General features: G+C 37.4%; 1 protein-coding gene across 1 annotated transcript in view; it reads right to left on the bottom strand.

Annotated features, from left to right (window-relative positions):
* Nucleotides 1-926: 926 nt before the first annotated feature.
* LOC124164201 (carboxy-terminal kinesin 2-like) overlaps nt 927-19,194 on the bottom strand; it is a 32,832-nt gene continuing 14,564 nt past the window's right edge. The window contains exons 5-12 of the mRNA XM_046541422.1: nt 18,656-18,875; nt 16,816-16,930; nt 16,638-16,735; nt 13,854-14,012; nt 10,118-10,264; nt 9,812-9,977; nt 5,340-5,476; nt 927-3,279 (exon numbers count right to left, since the gene is read on the bottom strand). Coding sequence (XP_046397378.1) covers nt 3,085-3,279; nt 5,340-5,476; nt 9,812-9,977; nt 10,118-10,264; nt 13,854-14,012; nt 16,638-16,735; nt 16,816-16,930; nt 18,656-18,875 — 1,237 coding nt within the window. The 3' untranslated portion in view covers nt 927-3,084. The remainder of the gene's footprint in view (nt 3,280-5,339; nt 5,477-9,811; nt 9,978-10,117; nt 10,265-13,853; nt 14,013-16,637; nt 16,736-16,815; nt 16,931-18,655; nt 18,876-19,194) is intronic.

Below are 19,194 nucleotides of genomic sequence, written 5' to 3'. Positions count from 1 at the left end.
AGGCTAAAATACCATACTTTAATCTACTATAAATATGTGCATAGTAAATTGATATGGCTGTTTCTATATTTGTGAGCTGAATCACCTGTCTAATTATGTAGCAGCCTGAAGCCACTGAGGATGAAATACAATTAATATGGGTATCCCAGTTTAGATTTTCATTTATGGAGATGCCTAGAAATTTGGTATTAGTAACCCGCTTAAGAGTACAATCCGAAAATTTAATGTAAGGGCTGTAATCAATTTTTTTCTGAGTAGGATGGAAAAATATAAAGGAAGACTTGGATTTATTTATAGCCACTTTGTTAGTTGAACACCATGTTTCCATTTTGATGACAGCATTTTGAGTGGGAACAACAATAATGCCATCACGTTTCAGTAGATGATTCGTATCGTCAGCATGCATAAAAATATTTCCTTTTAATTGTGAGGGTAGATCATAGATATATAACAAAAAAAGCAGGGGCCCAAGAATGGAGCCTTGAGGAACACCCCTCAATATCTCCTGGTGAGGTGAGGTATGTTTAACCATGTTATCGGTTATAATGGTTACTGCCTGGGTTCTTTTTTCAAGAAAAGACCTGATTAGATGGTTTGCAATTCCTCTCATACCATATATATGAATTTTCCTCAAGAGAGTTTCATGGTCAACAGAATCAAAAGCCTTAGACAAATCATAAAAAATACCAACAGTATTAAGGTGATGATCAAGACCTTCAAGAACAGTCAATAAATTTATAAATGGCAAATTCTACCGAAAGACCACCTATGAAACCAAACTGAGATTTGGATAAGATGTTGCTTTTATCAGGAATGACATTATTCTTTTTGAAATGACTTTTTCTAATATTTTAGAAAAAACTGAAAGTTTTGATATGGGTCGATAGTTTTCAATTGATTGAATATCACCCTTTTTGTGTAGAGGAGTTACAACTGCCATTTTTAGTTTGTCAGGGAAAATACCCGAGGAGAGAGAAGCATTGACCAAATGAGTGATAGGAGTAAGAAGATATCTTATGCAATCACCCTTCAGGAGGGAGCAGGGAACCCCATCCCACCCAGCTGAGTATTTTGTATTGATTTTATTGATGATTGATTCTATTTCTTTCTCACTAGTAGGGTAAAGGTACATGTTATTTAGAACTGAGTTATTTTGAGGACAATTATCTGTATTGACTTGTAACATAGATGATGTTTTCAAGGGATTGAGAAAATGTGTATTGAAATTAACTGCAATCATGTCTAGGTCTGAAACAAGAATATCATTGCGTAAATTTCTTTGGGTGATTTATTCTTTCTCAATTTTCCAGAGGTGTTATTGATTATATTCCATGCTGTTTTTGATTTATTATCTGAAGAAGAGATGGAATTGATATTACAAGTCCTTTTAGTAGTAGTGATTAAACTTGAGTAGTACTTTTTGAAAGCAACATATTGTTCCTTAATATCATTGTCATTGGTAGCTTTGTAGCTGACCACAGAGATTTTAGAATTTGTGAATTTTGTATTACTTCAGGAGTAACCCAGGTTTTATTTTGAGGCTTATTTGAACTAGCTTTTACAAGAGGAAAGCAACCATTGAAGAGCGTAAGGAAAATATCAAGGAAATTATTAAATTTATCATTCACTGATTCTGCACTATATACAGAATCCCAAGTAGTAAGTTGCAGATTGTTGCAGAAATCTTCAATGTTTTCCAAGGTGAAAATTCTTTTCTTAGAAAAGAATGATTTGGTAGACGAGAGTGAGGATATTGGTACTTCTATAGTTGTAACTATGGCCTTATGATCTGAAAGATGGGACTCAATGGCTTGACCTACACTGAATTGTAGATTGCAGAATATATTATCAATAATAGAGGCAGACTGAACTGTTTGTCTAGTGGAGACAAATATTGTTTGCTTAATATCATAAACTGAGAAAAGGTCCCACAAGCAAGTAGTCATATTGTTGACCTGACCAAAATTAACATTAAAATCTCCACAAATAATAATATAATTTCTTTTATGGAAGCATTTCTCCAAGAGCATACCCAAATTATCTAAAAATAAAGGAAAATTTCCAGGAGGTGATCTATAGACTCCAACAACAAATAAATGATACTTTTCAATCACCAGGTCCAATACACAGCACTCAAAATCCATGTCGCAGCACAGGTCCAAGGCTATTTTAGAAATGGAGGCATTTAATCCATTTTTAATATGCACCAATACACCACCACATTTCATGTTCTCTCGGCAGTAAGGGGCAGCAATAAAATAACCTTCAATGCTAGCACTTTGCACTTCGTCACACACCAACCAATGCTCTACTACACATACAATATCAGCATCTTGCTCTTTCAAAAATAACTCTAAGGTTTCATATTTGTTTCTTATACATTGAACATTCAAGGATATGACTTTAAGATGCCGCACTAGTTGGGATTTTTGGACATCGGTAACAGTGACATCCTTTTCAGCAACGGTGTGCTGAACCTGTACATGAACATAAGCTTTTCCAGGCAATGCTTTAAGATTTCGCACTAGTCAAGACTGAATGTCATTATTTGCAACATTAGATGTACGAATAGTTTGGTTTCTTTGCTCAATAAACCTATTAATCACCGCATTTACCGGCCAAATATTTGGGTCCGATACATTTTCGTATTCATCCTCTTGGACGGAGATTTTAAAGGATGAGTACGGTCCCCTAGACGTTAGTGCCATCACATCGATATCAAAATCGAATTTTGATTTCAAACACTTATCTACATCGTCCTGTTTCGTCGAAGGGTCCAAATTCCAAACATCGACATGTGCTTTAACGGCACACGCCACCAGCGGGCAGTCAGCTACAGCTTTGCCTCTCACAATAGCTCTGCGTTTTTTGCGAGGATAATACGTCTGAAACTCATCACAGTCCACTTGAGGCAACTTCAACTCTCCAGAATTGGGAAGCGCACCATGAACAAATTAAAATAGTAAATAAAATGCAATTATAACTTCTATCACAAAATAAAACGGTTTGTATAATTCCCAAGGTAAAACTTTACCATACTACAAATTCATGAACTTGAACTTCGAAAAAAAAAAGTTAAAATATTCACATTAACCTTCTCCGAGCTTGTCCAATATGGCACTCACTAACTCTGACCGCAAACCTCAGTGAGTTGAGTGTCTCTTCCAAGCATTCTTCTCTGGGAGAGATATTTATAAGCATCAGAGTCTTTGAATTTCCACCAAGGTTGGGCTGTAGCAGATGTGTCAACTTAGAATTTCTATACGGCACATGTTCACTCTGAAATAACAACATAATCTTTTTACATTCAAAGAAACTAATGGAAAATCATAAAAAATAGCCAACACATTCTACACCAAATTTCCCATTCAATAAAGTTCAACATGTGAGACACCAAACTGGAAAAGAATCACTGAGTTAGCAAACTATCATATTTTCCTTTTAGAAAATTAAAATGACACCGTCAATACAAGTCAGCATATCTGCATAATAGGTTCAACTATGGACTTGAGCCTATGGATCCCATGGTAATCATGAGGATGTAACAATGTCTAGTTAGTTCCATTTACGAATTAAAAATACTACGATATAAATCTTAAGGCCAGCTTACACAGTACAATAACCTGTATGAGCTAATTTACGAATGCAAAATTGAACCATGTAACCACCCAAATGGTGCAACTGCACCAACAGAAAATACAACCTATTCTAATTTGATTCATGCATCCATTCATTAAATGGGTCTTAATCCCTCTTTTTACTTCATTCTGTGCAAGGGGATTCTCTACTTGATGTCATTACCCCTTATAAGTCACTGCTTTCATTACCTTCCTAAGTGCACAAAAATTTCCTTCTCTAATGCGATTTTCACAAAACTGTTTCCACATAATTCCATGCAATAGTCTAATTCTGCTAACCTGATTCACTTCCTTGATGAAATCTAGGCCAGCTGAAACTGATCTTACAATGTATGTTAATCTGATCAGGAGTTCACTCATTGCTAGATGAAATAAATTGTGAAAAGGCCTAGTTACAAAATACATTAACACGTACAGGTTAATGTCTAAATGTATGAATGCGAGAATGTACACCAAAATGCACTGTGTAACCGCCCAGCTTGAGCAAATGCATGCACAGAAAATAGAACCTGTTCTCATTTGGTTCATGAGTTCATACATATTCAGTTTCTGTCCACCAAAATCAATCATGTAAACGTACATTAACTTGTACATGCTAGTGTACCGTGTAACCAGGCCTTAACAGCCTGTGTCAGCCGCATCAATCCATCAAAAAAAAAGTCCTAAATTAGTCATTGCATTGTCATCCAGGGTCCCTACTTCTTCTCTAATCTGAATGCAGCTATCATCTTCGTTAAAGAGTGGACTTCTTCTATACCAGTGTATATTTTGACGTGTTACCTTGCTGAACTAAGCAAGCATTATTAGTGTCTGCCTAATGGAGTATATACCCTTCAGAATCAAATTTGCCGATAGTGATGATGCAGCGCCTAATTGTCCCAAGTGGAAAATTGGAATCACATTGGAATGCATTAAATGGCGCATAATTTATTTACCATTCATATCAAAGACCTTAATCATACTTTATAATTTCTTTACCCCATGCACTTTTTTCGGGTACGTGCTCTAATTTCCCTCATTGATGTTACCCTAGCTTTGATTCATCGTGCTGCAAGCAGGTAAACTAAAGGGATAAAGAGGAATGGAAGGGTGTGACTGGCCATTGGCAATGGGGCAGTGTAATTTTGGCAGAGAACCAAACATAATAATATAAATCAATAAGCTAAAATAGCAAAAAGAAAGATGGATTGAGGTACATATATATTATTTTAGGTTATAGGGTTCATTGTGAAATTGTGAACCAAATATATTCATAGCCATGCGTGCCTACAACAACTGTAATTTAATCACCGACTAACAATTGTGAAAAACTACCGTATTTCTCCGAATATAGTCCCCCTCTGAATATAGTCCCCCCCCCCCTAATTTTGAGGCTTCAGTTTCGGGAAAAGTTAAAAAAATGCGCTTGAATATAGTCCCCCCCATAACTTTTACCATGGGCATTTTTGGAAAAAAAGGGGGGAATACATTCAGAGATATACAGTATGCAGTATTTGACAACCATTCATAAAAATACCATGTTTTTTTCCTCTAAAGAAACGTTTATACAAGGTTCATTAATACAAACCTACAAATTTTCAATCCTGCGAACTTCATACTAATGAGAGTCCACTGTAATCGTGGAATTACATTCTTGCATTGACAATATTGAAAATCTTTACTTTTACGACTATTTTATACCAATTGGTAAAAGGTACTTACTTTATTTGAGAGTGCTAAAATCACATTGCCAAGGTTAGATAGAGATTTGTTGATATGCTTCGTCTCTATCACTCTGCCACATTCGGAGATGTCCACCAATCTCTCCGACCCAGCCAAATCAACCAAGCTAAGACTAGCTGTGGAATACATAAATAATGCACTCACATGAAATACTTACAATTAGAGATGTGCGAATAGTATCCGCGAATACTCGAATACCTCGAATACTAGAAAGTATTCAAAATGTCAAATAATCATGCTAAAGTTACAATCTTGAATACTTTGAATTTCGCGCAATACACTGTTGCATGCACATTATTGGTAGTTGACTCGGAAAATTTTAAAGAACTCTAGTCGTTTAGTGCATTCCGCACCGTTTTAGGCAAGTTGACGAACTACATCAAATTTGTGGATTAGAGCGGTGAAAAGAGTTCGACGTGGGGAACCGAAAATGATCGTGTGAAAAAATCTGAAAATCCCCCCCCAGTTTCCCCCACCAGGAGAATCTCAGTGCCGTGGGATATTAACTACGTAGCACAATTCCCAAAATCTGGTACCCCCTCCATCCATCAGCCTTCGGCCCATACTCTGACGCTTTCCTCCTCTCCATAATCAAACAAAATGCCCCAGCTCGCGCAGTTTGTGTTACGAAGACCATAAATGAAAAGCTCCAAAAGAGAATATTAAGTGACAGGAGAATAATAGAATCGTGTTTCACCCTTCCCTCTTTCTCCCCCACTGACCTTTTTCTGCCTACCTGCTTCAAAGTTCCCGATTTATGGAGGTCAACTGCTGCATGAGTCATCTATTAGCACAAAAGGTGTCTAACAATGACTTCTGGCAATGGATACTACAACTTTATTGGATTGAAATATTAGTAATGCGCATGTAATTTCAAAAAGAATAAGACCAAACGCGACGTATTTCTAACTTTATTTAAGCATTTTACGCAAAGAAATAAATGTCAAAATACGACGGAGACTTAGCTACCAGGCAAAACTCGATATCCTTGCAGCCGAGCTTCTCGCAAGTTGATGCGGTACATTTTTCCGAAAACATATATCAAGTTACAATTTATGAGTAATGTTAAAGATCTCTATTGTCACAGTCACAAACCAAGGGATATTTTCTCAGGGTATTTGGTTTCTCCCTGATGGCAATTCGAATTCATCTTCTTATCTCATGAGAACTTCCAAAGATGGACTGAAAATAATTGAAGAAGAAGAAAATCCAGTGGAGAAGCGCGTGTATTTTGCATAACGCCTCAGATGGTCCGCTAGCACTTGACAGTAGGAGTGGGGATAAAGCGAGCTACCTGTTGAAAATAAGAAGTTGGTTGCAGCCGAGTATCAGATGGGCGTGCCGCTGAAATGGCGTTTGGTAGATAAGAATGTATACATCAGACAGAAATCCATCGTGGCAGTGTAAATGCTGAGACGGCATGCAATCATTTTTTCGCGAGGTGGTGTGTCCCCCTAGAATACTTGAAAGAGATGTTAGTTGAATCAACTATATTCCCAAATTGTTTCCATAAAATTAAAATATTCAATTAATCAGTTGAATTCCTGTTCAAATCCTGTAAAGGAAATCACAATTACCAAAAATCTTTGGTTTCCTGCTGCATAGGCAACCTAGTCAGACATTCCCGCATTCATCGTTTTTTTCGTCCATAGCCTTGAAAAATGATAGATCGAGGTTCCACTGCATACCTTTTTATTTATACATTCATCAAGCGAAATAGAAGAAGAAACGTACGTTTAATATACTTTGCTCAATTCTAGTATTCGAGGTATTCGAATATTCTAGCAATGATTTAATATTCGAATTTGATAATCGAGTTCGAGAAATCTGCTATTCGACCCATCTCTACTTACAATAAAAAAAAATCGGCCGTTACGGTGGTTGACTCACAACTGCTTGTCTTTATTTGTCCATGGAAGATCACTTTTTTAAATACAAGAATATGATTGTTACATGACCCTTAAAAGGCACACAATAAAAGCTTACTGATTCAAAAATATAAATATAGCAAGAACTGGTACGAAAAACTGGAATTTTTATTTCTTTAATGATAATTTTATTTAATGTGATGATAGATTGAATTCCATATTTAAATTTCAGAAATATATTCATATAATCTATTAATTTACTGATTTATAACACCGGAGTGCTATTTACCAACATTATTTTACACTATTCCATACATAATATTCATTAATATCTTCTCTATATTGAGGTTATTGTAATGCCAACAAATTAGGCAGTAATGCAGTGGGTAATGCAAAAAGTAACGGGTAGGTATAGTTATATTTACTTTAATCAATAGATAAACTTAAGATTAAAACAATATAGCTGATACTAATTTACATATACAGTACACTCCCGATTATCCGGGCTAATGATGGGTAGATACGGCACGAATAATGAGAAAACACGGATAACCCAAACTTACACTTAAATGTCTTGCAATTTTCTTAATCTATCTAAAACAAACATTATACAGAAGATTCCGGTTAATTGGGACATATGGGGACTTGTGCACTTGGCCCCAATCAGGCATACTATCCTGTATATGGGCATAAACAATCGTTGAAATGATGGAAAGAAGACTAAAGAATATTTATAATGCAACGTAAGTTGATTGAACTATTAATTTGATTAATAAATCAGCGAGTTTAGTTAATTTATTATCATTTTTAAGAATTATAACAATTTAGTTAAAAACATTTTTCACAGCCTCGGGCGACGCTGAATGAATGTCTTTTACTAAGTCCTATTAAAGAAAAGTCCTATCCTCTTGCGGATAGTAAAACAACAAGAGCTTTCAAAATAGGGCAAGAATAGGAACATTTGTGGAAAATAAGAGTAAATCAAGGGAGGAAAATATAAAAAAAATAGTATTCTGAAAACAAAAAAATTTAATTTTTTTGCGAGTATGGAGTCTATGTTGCCGACTCATGGCCCAATAAAGTGGCATGCTGTCCCAATTAAGCGGAGAATACTCTGGGATATTCCTCTATTGGGTTCTGTTCTCCAAGATCTGCCCCAATTAAGCGGCTGCCCCAGGTACCTAACTGGTGGACCCATGAAACGGAATCTACTGTATTATTATTTATGCAGATATTCTGTTATTGTAGAATGCTTCCCAGATTCAACGAGAGCTTTATTTGCCAGTTCGCAATCGTTTTAGTGGCGATAACATGGTTGTACTTGTATTATTAATGCCCCTGGTTTCCTTCGCTGTTTCACAAAATAAAATTTATTTGCGACCAGTTTTGAAAGCTAAGTCTTTTCTTAACCTCTGCGCATCATGAAGGAGTTTCACCATGTTACGCCAACCACCATCGCATTTCGCCCCTGGTTTCGAAAACCACACATCCGTGGCTGTGTGATCACGGATATGGAGAAGTGGTTTGTACGAATGCTTCAAGACCACTGCGCGACGTTGGAAACAACACTTTCAGGCACCACGCAACGTAGTCACCTATCGCACAAGTTGCCCGCGTTGCAACTGCTGCGCAACGTGTATCCGTGATCAAGGAGCGCGGTCGTGCACTGCGACACTTGGAAAACAGGAACACGGTGCTCCCGTAAATGCAGCTAGCATGCGATCGCTTCTATTTCACGAAGGGGAGTCTAACGGAAATAATAAGCCCGGTGTATCCTCGCATTAATGCAGTGATTCCAATGCTTTTGCGTCTGATTTTATTTCTTTAAAGGTCGCGGAAAAAACTGAGTGAGAGTGATAATCATGCACGGATAATCCACGGCCAAGATAAACCGCAGCCGGATAATCGGAAGTCTGCTGTAAAAGAATAGATGAATTCCTAACTTAAAGCCAACCTCCTTAAGAAAAAGTCCACACAAAATACAAAAGCTTGTACAATTCCAGGTTTACTAGCAGCAACTTATGGAAATTTCAACGCATATTAGAGGGGTTATACACAAAAGTTGTTCACAGTGATTTTCTGTTGCTTGCTGTAGGTTTTCTAGGCTGTATCCTACAAGTATTGAAATTGATAGAAAAGAAGTAAGAGCAAACCTATGCAATAGAAAATGAAGGCAGTAAGAGTAATACCAATTGGATTTTTAAGGATACTAAACCAGAAACACAGTCTAACAGTGTAGCACAGTAGATGATTTCGGTACTGGAAGTCTAATTTCGTGAAAACAGTATGATAAATATTGGATAAATAGAGTGAGAAGATAGGAAACTTTAAGAAGAATAGAAGAGAGTCGAATTCTCTTAAAAACCTTGGGAAATAAACAGGACCACTTCATCAGTCACATCACGAGACAATGTGCCACAACAATCAATGAATGACAGGTGGAGGGCAAAAAAATAGTAGATGTTTTTTCACTCTTTTATCTTGAGACAGCAAATTAATGGAATTAATTAATGGCGAGAGCCAACACACGGTTGCCTGACATTCCCAAAGAACAAAAGGAAAAATGATTCTTCTAACACTTACAATCAGTGCCTTTCCCAGTTTCACCACTTGTCGTTTGAATTCTAAGCTTGAATATGAAGTGGGACCTGGATGAATGGTCATTATGAACTGTAGCTGCAACAGCTCTGTTTGTCCTGGCCAAATCCAGCAGTTCATTCACTTCAACAGCTGACTTAACACTTCTGACCTAAATTGAAATATGACAACATCACATTTTAATCACCGTAGGCAATTAAAAAAACTAATCGAGGAAAATTTTTTCAACACACAATTCAATTGTAACAATTATGCCTAAGTATATTCTCAAATTGACAAACATAACATCACCTTTAAGTTGGTAACAACCATATCTCCTCCTGGAGATGTAGGATTCCTTAATTTCCATGGTTTATCAGCCTTTGAAGTATCTAACAAATCTCGTATTTGCTCATTATATATTTCAAGAAAAGAAGCCTCAACTGTAGAAGAACGGCCCTGAAATAAGAAGAGTAAAGTAATGCATTTTGTGACTATGAAGACATCTTATTCAAGAAATAAAAAATAGACCATTCAATTTCAAAGAAATCAACATAATTTATTTCTCAGGCACTCTCAGGGAACATAGAGTAGCATAAGAAGAATTAGAGGAAGTACACAAGCATAGTAACCACAAAGGGATAGCAGTAAAACTGTCACTCTGCGAAAATTATCAATGATTAGTAGCATGATGTATAATTTATTTTGCAAAATGATATAGAAAAGGTTTCTCAACTTTGTCATCATTTTTGGCTTCTGGACTCAAATAATACACAAGATGATAATGCAAAACAAAAAATCTGAGACTCAGTGAAATGCCTGCAAATGTATATTTCAAACTCTTTCTTATAATTTCGACCTGTCAAAAGCATTCGACAAAGTAGAGCACAATCGGCTTTTAGAAAAAATGAGAAAATTACCACCTCAAACAGACAGTAGACTGTATTTTTGGGTCGAAAATTTCCTGAAGGGTCGAACGCAAAAGGTTAAAGTGGGTGAAATGTGCTCCGAAGAAGCACAAGTAACGTCGGGTGTCCCACAAGGTAGCGTCCTTGGACCGCTTTTATTCTTAATTTATATAAATGACCTCCCAAATAGCATTAACTCCCATATTAGGCTTTTCGCAGATGACTGCATCATTTAAAGGAGAATAGAAAGGGAAAGCGATCGAGAAGTGCTTCAAAATGACATAAATAAAATGACAGTTTGGGTGTCAAAAAATGGAATGGACATAAACGTAAAAAAGTGTAAATTTATAACTTTTAGTAGGAAACTAAATGGACCTAGGAGAGAATATTTATATTCAGGGACGGTTATTCCAAAAAGTGACCGATGTAAATACTTAGGGGTGTATTTAATGAAAGATTTAGGGTGGGAGGCAAATGTCGAACAATTAACAAAAAAGGCGTTCAAAACGTTACATTGGGTGATGAGGAATCTTAAGGAAAGTGATCGAACTACAAAGGAGAAGGCGTATAAGACATTAATCCGGCCGATTTTAGAGTACGCGTCACTAGTGTGGGACCCGTATGAAAAGGGACAAACAGAATCCATCGAGAAGGTGCAAAGAAAGGCAGCAAGGTACGTCATGGGGAAACACAAAAAGACCGAAAGTGTCGGTAAAATGCTGAAAGAACCGGGATGGGATACACTAGAACGGAGAAGAAAAATAAATAGGCTTTGCGCACTCTTCCGCACACTGAAAGGGGAAAAGGCATGGGGGGAACTTCGGAGGAAGATTGAATACCCCAGCTATATTGGTAGGCATGATCACCAATTCAAGATGAAATGCCGGCCGCAAAGGACTAACGTAAAGAAATTCTCGTACCTTAACAGGACGATTATGGAATGGAATAGACTCCCTGCAGAACTGTTTAAGCCCTACCCTAACAATGTAAGGATTTTCAAAAAGAGGTGTAGAGGATTAATATTGGAAAATTAATATCACTGAATTTTAATACTTTCCAGTTTCATTTTGGTAATGTATTTCTCATTTGCTATATTTTTGTTTTTCTTTTTATTTTGTATAACCTGTTACCACCTGGCAAATAGCCAACTTGTAACTTGTACTATATAATAATAATAATAATAATTTACTACACCTGCAAACCGAAGTTCTACTAAAAATTGCTACCAAAGCTGTTACTGCATTTTACCCCAACAATGACAAAATAATATTTTAGGAAATAAATTGTTTTGAATGTACCTCAATCAAATTGATCCATACTGAAATAGCAAATGCTAAATAGTTTTTTATTTAATTACAGTGCAGGAATATAAACCGAGTCTGCAATAGGAATCAATTTTATAAAGATATGGTGAAGATCTACATATGTAATATCTCACGAGTCACCTCAAGGGTGGGGAAAGGATTCTTGCCTATATCCTCCTGGTAATTGGCTGCATGACTCCCAACAATACGAAGAATAACTAGTTCTTCATCCTCAGGGGAGCTTCTGAAAGCCATATCTCAATGTGGTCCGGTATATATACATCAACATAATACCCCGCAAGCCACCTACAAGGCTTGTGGCATGGGGTGTTAGGACACCAGCCATTTGCACATAAAAATGAAGTGCTCTAACGAAGTTGAGACTAGCATTTATTAAAATCCTTTTTAGTTTGGGGGAAAAACAATTTCCCATATCTATCCGTTCGGCAAAAAATCTCTCTTAATTTATCGCTTGTATCGGACCTGGAAATATGGTGTGGCTCTAGTATTATGTTCTCCTTGTCACTCTGAAAGATATCCATTAACAATTGTTCAAGCAATCTAAGCCGAGCGGTTTGGCTTCAAAAAGAATAATGGAAGGAGGCAATATGCATTGATACAGGGAACACCTTATAAAGGAAGCTATTCAGATCCTTTAAACCTTCTATCGGGCGCAATGACAGGCACAGTGCGAGTATTTTTTCATTTCTCCATGGCACTAGGTGGCATAGACACTTGACGCTCATATTTAGCTGTTTAAACATGCTCTACGTGGCCTTCTGCTTTCCGCATTTATGCCGACAGATCAGTAGTGGATTTAATAGCATAATTGAGCCAAGTAATGGCACAATAAAGAAAATTAAAAGCATTATTAGCTAAATAAGTTAGGAAAAAAAAACTCATCTTATTGAATGCACATGCTAAAATTCATTACTTGTAATAATACTTAATAGCCGAAAGAGGACGTTTAATCACAACTTGATAGATCAGTCCAGGGTCGTATGATGGCGTGCAAAGGGGCCTATGCAGAGTGCGTAAGATATCCTTTAAGGGTTAGACTACACTAATAAAGGAGCTTTAAACTTTAAATGTGTACCACTGAGCCATGCTTAGAGTTAATCATGTATTTTCACCTCTGTGCCATTCAGGCACATTGTGCCTGAACTCAGCAATTCCAGTATTGTGCCTGACAGAAGGTTAAATCCCCAACAACATCAACCGAGACTCCAGACTCCATATCAGCAATGCTTGGAGATCCATCACCACCACCATTATATGAATTAAAAAAGATAGAAAAGCAGAGCGCACCAGAGCCAATCAGATTACATAGGACCCAAGGGCATACATTTACACCTGACCACCATGAGATATGGCATTCAGAAGATTCCCTGAGGATGAAGAACAAGTCTTTTATCGAAACCTCGAGTAACATGCAGCCAATTACTTGGTGAAGAACCCGAGAATCCTATCCACAACTGATACACAGCGAAAAATCTAAGTCTTACACCTCCAGGGTGTTTAGCAGGGAGACAAAAATCCCTGACATGCTAAAGGTTACCCACATGAACACTACATGGTTATAAAAAATATATAAGTACAATAATCAAAATTATGACCACACATTCATGCAGATGGCGTGAGCTCCAACCGATCACGCACACATCTATGCAAACCCAGACTATAACACAAAGACACTTACATAGAATGCTAAAATTAGCTTATGTCTAGTAATACATACATACATGAATGGTTAGAAACACAATGAGTATACAGCAAAGAAATCATGCAGATTAATCAGACAAGAGAGCGAGGAGAAAGAATTCTAGGACGACTCACCAGTTTCTTAATCTCTTCCAGCCTGTCAAATAGCAGGTCCACACTTCGAGGTATCATGCCTCTCAGATCCTGCTCTTGACCACCTTCCATGGTGTACGTCTTCCCAGAACCTGTTTGCCCATAGGCAAACACACACACATTGTAGCCATCAATCACGGACTGAAATGAAAAATGAAATAACCTTCACTTTAAGGTGGTTAAAGTGGCATCAGCTGAAGTCAAGTGATGTCCTCAGGCTACCTATTATTTACGCAAAAGAGCTTTTAAGCAAAAGAAAACATAAATAATTAGAAATGAAATTCGAGTGCAATTTTACACCTCGGAACAATGCTAATGTCGAAAATGATGTTTTTAACGGTATTTACAGCAGTCAACATGGCTAGTTTCAACACTGCTGAGAACCTTTGCACACTGAACTTGACGACATACTTTGACTAAACACAGAAGACTCCCAATTATCCAGCCCTGGTTTATCCATTGTTGCGGATTATCCGTGCGTGATTTTCACTCTCGCTCAATTTTTTCCACGATCTTTATGAAACAAAATTGGATGCAAAATCATCTGAATTACATCATTAATGCTAGGATATACGGAGCTTATTATTTCCGTTAGAACCCCCTTCATAAAACGGATGTGATCACGTGCTAGCTGCATTCACGGGAGCACAGCGCTCCTGTTTTCCAAGCCTCGCAGTGCGCGACCATGCTCCTTGATCATAGATACACGTCACGCAGCAGTTGCAACCCAGGCGACTTGAGAGAGACGTGACTACATGGCTTGGTGTCTGACAGTGTAGCTTCCGACGTCGAGCAGTGATTTTAAAGCATTCGTGCAAACCACTTTTCTGTATCCGTGATCACACAGCCACGGATGAGTGGTTTTCGAAACTAGGCCTTACATGGACCCAGACGGCACAGAATCCTCCGTATCTAATTCGTATGCAGATAGTATCCATTGACTACCGCTCCGTCGCTTTTCATCAATGGATACTATCTGCATACGAATTAGATACGGAGGATTCTGTTACCAGACGGCACAGAATCCTCCGTATCTAATTCGTATGCAGATAGTATCCATTGATGAAAAGAGACGGAGCGGTAGTCAAAGGTAGATTCTGTGCCGTCTGGGGAGCAATAATAATGCGAGTGCAACCATGTTATCGCCGCTAAAAAGATCACAAACTGGCGAAGAAAGCTCTCAAGGAGACCGGGAAGCACTCTTAAAAAACAGAATAACTGCATACATAATAATATGTACATTGTTTGTTTTACGTAATTATGGACATTACAAGACATTTAAGTTAAAGTTTGGATTATCCATGTTTTTCAATTATTCGTGCCATCTCTCCCCATCATTAGCCCGCATAATCAGGAGTGTACTGTATTCACAATCTATGCAGCAAATCCTATATGAATATATTTATTTATAAACAAAAGATATGATAGACGTATGTAAAAGCCGGGAAACTAAATATAGTTGGGTAATTTAGGCGACGTTGGTGCAGTGATTTTCATTTTGCGATTTTCGCGCCAGAGATTACCACGCACCTTGCCAGTTTCTGGCAGTTTTTCGAAAATATCTTTCTCATTTTTTCATGAACTCATACTTTCCTGTACATACTTGGATTTTTCACAAAATTTTGCTTCTAATGAGTTCCGTCACAACAACTTCTTGCTACAAACAGCTTCACTAGCTCGAAAAAGATATATTTCTCCCTCAGAGCCCACTGTTACATAATCCTAAATTTACCGTCAAATATCTCAAAAACAGCACATGGGAATCCCTTTTTCTTTGGATCATTGAAATCACTTCTTTCAAAGAATATATGACCAAAGTTTCATCAAAAACTCGTTACTTTTAACGAGGCGCTCTAACTGCCTTTAAGTTTCTCAACATCCACCAGTCAAGGGTTGAAGTAAAAACACACCAACAAAATAGATATAAATATCACAAAATCGATCTTGAGCCCACCAGACTATACATAATCCTCATAAGATCAGGGGTAATAGGGTAGTTTCCTTCATCAAAGAAAACAAAAGGCATTGATTGCGATTCGTTACCCACCATTAGTGTATTCATAATATACAAATCATTTCGTTTTAGAAATACCAGTATAGACGAATGGCAATGGTCCATTTTTATCCTCATTTGAAAAAGGCCAGATTGGCGCCCATGCGATGCCACTCCACGTGATGTCACAGGGACCTAGTTTCTATACGAGTAGATAGGAGTTTTACATCGCCTGATCGCATTACCAATGTATGCATGAGGCACAGGCTTCCGGGAAACATCTCTTAATAATCACCTAGTAAAACTGGCTAAGGTCGGAAAGTTTTCTTCGTTTGACAAGGTATTAATAATCCTTATTTAAGCCAAGCGCTACCAGCTAGCATGGTACTCTGCTACCTGCTAGCATCCTGCGTCATATCAGCACTGAAAGCCTCGCCCCAAGGTCACCTCACTTGCAGCAGCAGGAACCAGAACAACATCACACGGAGTTTTCCTGGCATTCATACTTAGCTGTCGCGTTTTCGTGGGCTTGAAAATTTTCACTTTTCATTTAATCGCGAAAAATAGATATCGTCATTTAAAAATCTAAAAGCGTGAAATACGTACTTCAGGAGAAATAATATTTCGATTTAAGCAATAAAAAAATATTAGGAAACCACCCTATTTGTGCCACCACAACATTATTGGAAAAAGCAGGTTAGTCTTCATGTAGGTATTTTAGATTGGAGGGCTTTCTTGACTTTTACACAAATTCTAAGAAGTAAAGCTAATACCTGAACAAGTTCAGCAAGGTCTTCAAAAATTTCTTGTTGTGCTGCTGATGGAGCAAAAACTCGATCAAAAGAAAAGGAATTTTTTATTTTCTTTTCACCTGAAAGAAATAAAAATATGTAAAATGCGATCCATTAATTAAATAAAAATAGAGACATTTAAAAAAGATGAAAATTTAACCTTTGTAAACATCAATAGACTTCTCATTAGCGATGCTAATATGTTCAGTGGAGTCATTCTTTGCCTTCTCTGCAGGAAGAAGAGGTCTCACTCGGCAAAACACCCGGATGTTTCCCTAAATGGACGATGAGTATATCTGCATTAACACCAATATGTACAGGAAAACCTTACTTCAAAATCACAATGTGTAACAGTGGACAACAGTAGACCTTAGTGATACGAAAGTAGAATCAATGGCAAAACAGTCGTATCAAGAAATCAATATGGGAAATGCATCAAGGTATTTGTGAATTAAAGTCAGGTACACAGTAGTAGTAGCAGTAGAAGAAATAAAGTGTCTCCTAGTCAGTGCCACCCAGCCAGGATAGCAACAAAATGCTCACATTCCACACAAACCCAGTAATGCTGTGTGTATTCAACCACCAATTCCATTTTTTTCTGTCACTGGAGTTATTTACTAGCCATAATCTGATTTCCCAGATGCTTCCATGACTTTCCTGACTAGCATAAACTCTAAGAGCCAGTGATTACAGAAAGAAAAATTTGATCAAGAGTCATTTGACATAGTAGGCAACGTCCCAAAAAGGCACGGTTAGTTCTGTTGCTATTCTTTATATTGCCAATCTCAGAGTTTGTATATTTTTCAGGCATCAAAATTGAATGACATTTCCTGATTTTTTAATTATGTTTACTTGTAATGAGTACCTATATTTTTACCACTGCATAATATATTAGAAAATTAGATGGAAGCATTTAAGGCTGATACAAAGTTAATACTCAAAGTGATTCTTGACGTAAAACAATTTTATACTGACAAGGGAAAATGAAGTATGGCAGAGAGTGCAGCTGGCTCTGTTAACATCATCTGTGACCGACTCCATGCATTTGAAGGCAAAAATCCATTTATCTTTGAAATACATTTTCATTGGAGGTCCTGTTATCAAGTTTTTCCTTTGCTAAAAAGTGCAAACGATGTTCTCACCTTAATGCTTTTTACCCCACTGACTTGCATACAGTGCTCGTGCATTCAGAAGCATTTTTTGATGGCAAAAGATGATTTCCAAAAGTATACAATGTCTTCATTTCATATCAGCCATAGTACATATCAGGCATGTGATATCCATGAATACTACTTCTCACCCCAAATGCCCTTCCTTACATAGCATATCCCCACTCCACAACCATCCCAGAAAAGTTTTAAGTGACACTTATACCAACAGAAATTCGAACCTGGAAAATACCTACTGTGGTTGCGAGGATTGAACGCTCATTTTTGGAGTCTACAATATGCATTTGTCCAATTATAAGCCTGCCAATTTAGACAAACTATCAGCCACAAATAATGTGAGAGAAAGAGAGAGAGAGGCACTACAAATTCTTATGCTGGCATTTCAAAAGATAAAAGAAACATACAGACATAGGCAGTGGCGGATTCAGGGGAGGGGTTCAAAGGGGTCATGACTCCTCCCCAAATTTTATCAAAAAATTTTTAAATTCTTATTGGTTTAATAGTTTTTCTATCCTTGTGAAGGAGTACAACGAATGTACATGCAAGTCCCAAACGTAAGATAAATTTAAATTGTATTTATCATAGAGCGTAGCATTCCCTGCAAAACATTTTACACGGGAGATCGTCCCTCTTTCCCAGGGAGTATTCCATACATACATTTTACAGTTTTTAAGATGCGCACAAATGCTGAAACTTAGAAAATTCCACAATTGATTCGACATTTCCCCAAAATTACCCCAATATTTCCAGGCAAAATAAAATTACCTGATATAGGCTGGTTCTCACAGCACAGGACACACTGATAATACAGGATGAATACATTCAACTTACCTTCAGCTCCATTAAGCTGTTGTGCATGGTCTTGCGAGCCTCATCAAGGGTCTTCACCTTTTCCTGCAACTCGGCAATAAGTCCCTGATAGAGCTCCAAATCTCTCTTCTGTGAAGAGATTGTGCATTCGTGTTCATTGCACACCATCTGCAGGTTGATGACCTTCTCTGCCATTTGGGAGTGAAGGTGCTTCTCTGACTCCAGGCTTGCCTCAAAAATCCTGAAATTATTAATTTATGTGAGTATATCGACTCAGGAATCACACCCCAGATCATGGTTCACGGAGAGTTCATGATACTATGGCCATAAATCATATAGGTTATGCTATAAATCTCACTTTTAAGACTTGACTTTACTTTGGTTTATTTAACCTGGTTTGAGTGAGGCTGATGGTACCATCTTCCCCAACCCAGGGCTCTCTGTATAGAAATCCATGTCATCACAAAGGGGTGGCTCGCAGGGCGGTAAAATGTCTGGCTTTCAACAGAAATTCAGATTTCAGTTCATTTCTGGATCCTCCGGCGATTAACATTCAAGCC

Source organism: Ischnura elegans, chromosome 8 (assembly GCF_921293095.1).
Source record: "Ischnura elegans chromosome 8, ioIscEleg1.1, whole genome shotgun sequence".
Lineage (NCBI taxonomy): Eukaryota > Metazoa > Arthropoda > Insecta > Odonata > Coenagrionidae > Ischnura > Ischnura elegans.
Note: the sequence above shows the minus strand (reverse complement) of the source record. Positions and strands in the feature narration are given on the sequence as shown.